Below are 7,866 nucleotides of genomic sequence, written 5' to 3'. Positions count from 1 at the left end.
CTAAACTTTTTTTTGTTATCTATTTGTCATTGGACTATTGAAACTGTTCACATTTTACCCTTATGACCGGCTGTTACCGGTCATAAGGGTAAAATGTAAACAGTTGCAATAGTTTAGTGGCAAATAGATAACGAAAAAAAGTTTAGTGACTAAATATGAACAAAATCGAAAGTTTGTTTCACTCTAAAAAGTTCAATGACTAAATGTGAACAAACTTCCTCTTGTATTATGTTTTAGCAAATTATTTATTTTTGTTAAATTGTAGCAACATTTGTTGATGAAGAAATCTATGATATATATATATATATATATATATATATATATATATATATATATATATAAACCCTGAAAATATATTTTAAAAAAAAAAAAAAAAAACCCGAAAGTAACTATATATACCATAAATACTTCATATATATGTGTAAGATGAAAGTAATTATATATACCATAAAAATCCCATAAATGCTTTCTAACTTCAAACCCCAAGGTTTACTCTACTAAAGCTTCATATTCTTGGCTCTTTGGACCTAGAAAGGGTCCATATTCCTAACTTCAAACCCCAAGGGTTACTCTACTAAAGCTTTATATTCTCGACTCTCTGGACCTAGAAGGGTCTAGATCTATAACACAAACTTGCAAGAGGGGTTTGAGGCATTCAAAACCCCAAATATGAAGTGATTCAAGCCCTAACCCCAAAATGGAATCTACACAATAGGGAAGGAAAAGGGTTCATTTTTGTACCTCAAAATGCAGCTCCTTGCTTGAATAACTCAGAACAATAACCTTCCTTGGTCCCTCTTGCTAGAACTCTTCTCCTTTCTTGCAAAATCACACCAAAAAGCTCAAGATAGCTCTTCCTCTCACTCTACACACTCAAGCTCGCTAGGGTTCTCACTTATGATAAAACCATACGTGATGTATTCCATCATAATAGAAAACACTGTGCGGAAACTGTATCATACTACGTCAAATCAAAATAAACTAAATCAATCCCAGGCTAAAAGCTAAAGCTGTGGCGTGTGCGATGCCGTCACCCCGAGCTCTTCCCTTTGCTTGCGGAAGTACCTGAAACCAAAACTGAAACTGTAAGCACGAAGCTTAGTGAGCTCCCCCAAACTACCACATACCATACAATAACATATAAACACATATTGGGCCTTGCCCACTGCATCGGGCCGAAGCCCGGAAACTGCATCGGACCGGAGTCCGGAACTGACTGGGACCTTGTCCCCTGCATCGGACCGAAGTCCGGAACTAAGTGCATCGGACCGAAGTCCGGAACTGACTGGGACCTTGTCCCCTGCATCAGACCGAAGTCCGGAACTAACTGCATCGGACCGAAGTCCGGAACTGACTGGGACCTTGTCCCCTGCATCGGACCGAAGTCCGGAACTAACTGCATCGGACCGAAGTCCGGAACTGACTGGGACCTTGTCCCCTGCATCGGACCGAAGTTCGAAACTAACTGCATCGGACCGAAGTTCGGAACTGACTGACTGAACATGGCATAGCATAACACATCAACTAGCGTAACACATATACGACATGCTACATCGGGCCGTGGCCTGGAACACATAATACTTAACACATAAAACATAGCACACGAATCCTGTTCGAGTCACGAAGGCATCGAACATACTAATTACTGCATTGGACCTAAATCCGGAAACTACTGCTAACTGAACAGGCCGGTATTGTGGCCTTAGACCCGTTCCTACTGGAAGGAAACTCACCTCGTAAGCTGGCTGCTGAGTGTGTGGCTCGGAAAGCTAACGGCGGCTGCTCCTGAATCTCCTCGGCTACAAGTCCATAAACACACTCAATCAAATACTAAACACTGCGCTTAGGGTAAAATGACTCTTTTACCCTCAGTCAAAGTCACTTATCTTTTGGGCTGACTCGCCGAGTTGGGCCACCCAACTCGCCGAGTCCTACTTCTCACTTTTCACTCTTACTCGCTGCTACTCGCCGAGTCTGACATCGACTCGACGAGTACCCTCTTGATCCAAGAACTCAGCCAATCTTCATCCGACTCGCCGAGTCGTATGAACAGACTCGACGAGTTGTTCTTGATCCCAAAAAGATTGCCTTGGACTAGCCGAGTTGATGAACAACTCGCCGAGTCCCCCCCCCCCCCCCCCATCACTGAGTTTGCCCTCAACTCGCTGAGTCCACTCCCTAACTCACCCCGTCCACTCGACACTGATAAAACTGAAGAACTCGGGACTCGCGACCCAACTCGTCGAGTCATTCTTCCGACTCGCCGAGTTGCCGCCATGCAACTGATTTTTACTTGATTTTGTTTGAATCCAATGCATACAATTGATAGATATGAGTCCAATAAGCTGATTTACCACGTAAAGTTTCCAACTTTACGTGTACAACCTCATGAATAAGGGAAATAAGGCTAAAGGATGCATAAAATGGGTAGATCTATGGTTATCATGCAATATAACTCCAAAAAGACAGTAGATCTGGGCTCTACAACACCCCAACATTCAGATCCATAGATATTTCGACTCAATAAGACGTTCATGCAAGTGTAAGGCTTGGAACAAGCATCAACTAGCTCTTAGGAGAGCTCTAATGGAAGTTTAAAGCATATAACAAGATGGAACTCCGAAAATACCTCAATTAACTCTGATTTGGCCTTGGATCTTTGCACTACAACACTTCTCCTTGCTTCTTCCTTCTTCTCCTTCTTCACACCTTCACAAAAAGGCACCAAAACACAAATAAGCTCTTCAAGGGAGGATTAGGGTTCTATCACTGCGTTCTCAGGGTGAGGGAGGCGAGAATGGGGGCTATAAGGTGGTTTAAATAGTGGGCAACCCGGGGAATTTAGGGTTTCACCCAGACAGATGGACTCGCCGAGTCAGGGATATGGACTCGCCGAGTCCCCGGCTCACGCGTGCCCTCAGGCGCGACCCTACTCGGCGAGTCAGGCTAGAACTCGCCGAGTCCCTCTTGAAAAACTCACTATAATTACCAATAAATCAACATACCGGGAACGGGTCGTTACAGTAGTCGCAATTGAAGGCCATAAGTGTCTTTAAATATGGCTCAGGCCCAAAGATTTAGGGTTTCTGCCAACAGCGCGGACTCGTTGAGTCGCCTCACCGGCTCGTCGAGTACATTCATTAATCCGAGTCATCAGTCGCGACCTTACTCGATGAGTTAAGGCGTCAACTCGTCGAGTCTCTCTTTATAACTCAAAAGAAAAATGCTTAAATTATGATACCTGGAAATCCGGATGTTAAATTTTGTTTTTTTATTTCATAGATTTCTTCATCAACGAATGTTGCTACAATTAAACAAAAATAAATAATTTGCTAAAACATAATACAATAGGAAGTTTGTTCACATTTAGCCATTGAATTTTTTAGAGGGAAACGAACTTTCGATTTTATTCACATTTAGTCACTAAACTTTTTTTCGTTATTTATTTGTCACTAAACTATTGAAACTGTTCACATTTTACCCTTATGACCGGTAACAGCCGATCATAAGGGTAAAATGTGAACAGTTTCAATAGTTAAATGACAAATAGATAAAAAAAAAAAAAAATTTAGTAACTAAATATAAACAAAATCAAAAATTGATTACCTTTGAGTCATTATCCCTTTAAGAAAATAGTAAAAATGGGCATATCACTGTCATACCATTTTGGAACATGCGGGTGAGACCCACTTGCCGTTTTTTAACCAAGTATGACGTCGTTGAAACGTGCATACATTTTAAACCTCTCCCTATCTGTATACAGTTTCGTAACCACCCATGATGTATCGAAAATATTACGACTTTTAGAGCACAACGTACAACTCCGATACACACATAAAAACCCTCCCCTGAAAATCCCCCAAAAGCTCACTGTTATCCGGGGGAGTGAGGGATTCGTGAATGGACAAGTACAAGTGGAGTGCCCACGAGCTCTGATTCATTTCCACCATCTGTTCTTTCGCTTTCTCTCTTGCTGTCATCTGCTTTGGCTGGATCCTGGCCGGATTCCATGGCTTCAATCATCGAATCTGGTTGGACGGTAACGTCATCTCCTCTTTTCCGACTGTATTGATATTATACTACGCGTTTTGCTTCTTCCGTTGCCTTAGATTTGGTCTCATTGATGGATAGTTTGTTTGTACCGATTTTTGGATGTATGTGCCAGTGTTATCGGCTCTGTATTCATAAATCTGCGTCGCATTGATCTATAAGTAAGAATTTGTGCTATCGAATATGTGTTGATTGAAGAATAACTAAACTTTAATGCTGACATGAATAGTTATTTGTATTGGAGGAGATTTTAGTATGATTCGCAAGTCGGAACTCGGGTAATTGCGTTTAATGTAGTACTCTCATACTTTAGCACATGCATGAGATTATACATGTTCAGGATTGGATGTAAGGAAGGCATCACCGAACTTTGAAGTGAAAGGATCAGGGGTGTCAAGAGATCTAGTTAATTGGTATTTGGTAATTTGGTGTCAAATTTCTTATTGACCTCTAAGTTTTGATTTCAAGTTTAAATGATTTTACTGTTCTTGTAATCTTGTCAATTTGCTGCTTGCAATCTATGTTTTGATTATATTAGTAAATGATTCTCCTATTTCCTTTGTTTGAACAATTTTTGGGCCACATTAACACGAGCAGCTTGTGATTTATGTGATGAATTAGTGAAGTTCTGGATGCTTACTTTTTGCCTAGAAACTTATGGCTGTACAGAATACAAAAGGGGCTTAAAACAGGGGGGAAATGCCCCCTTCTTTTCTAATTTATTCTACAAGTGGAAGTATGAAAATCAAATTGGGTACATTTCAGCCTAAAGGCTTATGATTCTGTAGTTTTTTAGCAGATGATAAATGGATAACCCACTCTGTTTCTTTTGTATCCTCACCCTTTTAGAACTGATGAACTTCGGTCCTTCCTTTCATGCTTTACTTTTCATCTCCTTTTCCTCAAGTCCAATGATCACTTTTGAATTTGTTGTCCAAGTAATTACATTTTCAGGAGCATAAGCCTAAGAATGTTTCCACTACTTATTTTTTCTTGAAAACTCAACACTTATCTAATAAAACCTTTTAATATCCTTTGAACAAACCTGTCACACAAGAACATTTTAAAGAAAACTAGGTTGGTTCTTTTATTTGTTTATCACATCTTATGTAGACATAAAACATTCTTGTATTACAACTTATTTCCTGTGGTTTAACACCAAGATACAGAGGCTGATTACTGATTACTGATTACTGACCCTTTTTTTTTTTTTTTTTTTTCTTTTTCTAATTGCAGTATCTGATCACAAATTTCAGTGACTTTCAGCTGGCTTGCCTTGGAAGTTTTTTGCTTCATGAATCTGTTTTCTTCTTATCTGGACTTCCTTTCATTTACTTAGAAAGGGCAGGATGGCTCAACAAGTACAAAATTCAGGTTTAACTATCTCACATTCTCATGCCTTTGAAAACCTGTTTTTTTAATGTCATTAATTTTGTTACATTTTTATATCCAGATGAAGAATAACACCAATGAAGCTCAAAATAAATGCATCACTCGCTTACTATTGTATCATTTTTGTGTCAATCTCCCTGTTATGATTGCTTCATATCCTGTCTTCAGATTCATGGGAATGCGAAGCAGTCTTCCATTGCCATCCTGGTATTTCCAAGTCAAAACATAAAATATATATATTTTTTCTCATTAATTTTCTCAATTGTAATCCGTTTTCACTTTGTAGGAAAGTAATGTCTACACAGATAATATTCTACTTCATAGTAGAAGACTTTATATTTTACTGGGGACACAGAATTTTACATACCAAATGGCTGTATAAGCATGTCCACAGTGTCCATCATGAGTAAGAGGCTGTTTCTTTTTTACTTAATGAGCTCAATGTTTTTCATTTTTTCATTTATTTAATTCATTTATACAACAGGTATGCAACGCCTTTTGGATTGACTTCAGAATATGCACACCCTGCTGAAATATTATTCCTTGGTTTTGCTACTATTTTCGGTCCTGCCATCACGGGCCCACATCTCATAACACTTTGGTTGTGGATGGTGGTGAGAGTTCTTGAGACAGTTGAGGCACATTGTGGTTATCATTTCCCGTGGAGCCCCTCAAACTTTCTTCCTTTATACGGGGGGTTAGTTTTACTCTATAAATAATATATATTTTTTATAATATTTGCTAACATTATTATTGCTATAACAAATTTCCCTTTTATAAAAAAAAAAAAAAATTCAGTTCCGACTTTCACGACTATCATCACCGACTTATCTACACCAAATCAGGGAACTACTCGTCAACTTTTGTCTACATGGACTGGTAAGACTTTAGTTTTAATTTTTTTTATCTGTATTATGTCATGTCAAACGCAGTACAGTCTGTTATGTTGTGTACAAGATTGTGATGTGACAAATGACATCTTTTCATATCAGGTTATTTGGCACGGACAGTGGGTACAGAAAGCTGAAGGCATTGAAGAGTGAAGAGGAAGCCATGTTTAAAGAGAATTGACTAAGGGGAGAAAAGGTTCCTTTTTTTTTTTTTTCTTGAATGTGATTTGTTTCTAGACTTTTAACTTTGTTGATTTGAAAATCCTTTTCAGAACCAAAAAGAAACTTGTTGAATAACAAGTATTGTTTTTTTCTCCTTTAAACGTGTGCATGAAAAATGGTCGATGAATTGTAATTTATCTTTTGAGTGAATTACATTATTGGTCCCTGAGCATAGCTAATTTTTGCAATTTTGGTCCAAAAGATATATTAATTGTAGTTGGAACAGAGACAGCAAGAGAAAACTTTTTAGGACCAAAATTGAAAAAAATTTGCTGCACAGGGACCAGAAATGTAACTTATTCTATATTTTGTATTTTGGTAATGAATTATTTTCGTACAATATACCAACATATTTCAATTTTTGTTTATTTGAGACTTAATGGTTCTTTTGTATTTCGTAGTTGATACTTGCTGCGACTTTGCCTGGCGACAAAATGAAAAAGAAACAATAAAAAAAAGAATGCGTTGTTTTTTGATTGAAAATATATTATTAAAAATTGGCTTAAAGTATATTGTCATTATGACTGTTTGACCATATACATTCTGGTTCCACTTTTGTACCATAAAGAAAACCTTTGGTCGCTGATGGCTTTAGAACATTTTATCGTGATTTCTAAGAAACGTTATTCATTATTTTACATATATACTTTTTTACAGAAAAAAATATATTTAATATATAAAAAATATTATGAAACCATTATTAACAAATAAATTTAAAATTATTGCAAATAATTATTTTATCTATAAAAACATTTTTTGAATGACTTAAAAGAATATAAAATCTACTGAATGCTATTATAGAGTGCTTTTCTCATTCTCTTTTATTTTTTGGTATTTTACTAGTGAACACCATTTCATGAGGTTAGTGGACTGGATTGTTGAATAGTTTGTTGATGAGGTGACCATCATTCACGCGCAACGATACCAGAAAGCCTTATTGATTTAAGAAATCTGTTAGTTTCTACTTTTACATGTTGCTTAAGTTCGTACTAAGAACATCTGGATAATTTTTTTTTTTAAATTTTTTATTTACTAATCTGGTCCTGTGGTTTCTTAGAATTTAAAATTTCATAATTTACCTTTTTTCGGTCTCAACGAAGGTCCCTATGATTTCAATTTCATGCATGGTTGGTACCTTATAAAAACACTTATTTACCTTGTTATAGTTTCTTTTATTTTTTTTTTTCTTTTTGGTTAATTAGAATTTATATTAATTATTATATAATTATTTAAATAGAAAATGTTTGTCACTATTATCACCACCATTCACCACTACTGCTCAACACTACAACCACTCGCACATAAACCCTAA

The 7,866-nt window shown here is 37.1% G+C and overlaps 1 protein-coding gene across 2 annotated transcripts; it reads left to right on the top strand.

The window, feature by feature from the left end:
• The first annotated feature begins 3,792 nt into the window (after nt 1–3,792).
• On the top strand, nt 3,793–7,649 carry LOC145014784 (methylsterol monooxygenase 2-2). Of its 2 annotated transcripts, none has more exons than XM_078973226.1 (8): nt 3,793–4,039; nt 5,287–5,424; nt 5,504–5,649; nt 5,729–5,848; nt 5,927–6,139; nt 6,241–6,321; nt 6,435–6,528; nt 7,398–7,649. In XM_078973226.1, the coding sequence occupies exons 1-7, from the start codon at nt 4,010–4,012 to the stop codon at nt 6,511–6,513; spliced, it is 807 nt and encodes a 268-aa protein (XP_078829352.1). In that variant the 5' UTR covers nt 3,793–4,009; the 3' UTR covers nt 6,514–6,528; nt 7,398–7,649. The 2 variants fall into 2 exon arrangements, with proteins under 2 accessions (XP_078829352.1, XP_078829353.1); XM_078973227.1 differs by lacking the exon at nt 7,398–7,649 and adding an exon at nt 6,956–7,196.
• The last annotated feature ends 217 nt before the right edge of the window (nt 7,650–7,866 follow it).

Source organism: Lactuca saligna, chromosome 9 (assembly GCF_052625555.1).
Source record: "Lactuca saligna cultivar CGN05327 chromosome 9, ASM5262555v1, whole genome shotgun sequence".
NCBI classification, from domain to species: Eukaryota; Viridiplantae; Streptophyta; class Magnoliopsida; order Asterales; family Asteraceae; genus Lactuca; species Lactuca saligna.
Note: the sequence above shows the minus strand (reverse complement) of the source record. Positions and strands in the feature narration are given on the sequence as shown.

Bases quoted from the DNA above. Each gene is read 5' to 3' on its own strand.
- LOC145014784 (XM_078973226.1), top strand. From the start codon at position 4,010: ATGGCTTCAATCATCGAATCTGGTTGGACG. The intron at 5,650-5,728 runs GTATTTCCAAGT...TTCACTTTGTAG, and splicing joins AGTCTTCCATTGCCATCCTG to GAAAGTAATGTCTACACAGA. The intron at 6,140-6,240 runs GTTAGTTTTACT...AAAAAAATTCAG, and splicing joins TTTCTTCCTTTATACGGGGG to TTCCGACTTTCACGACTATC.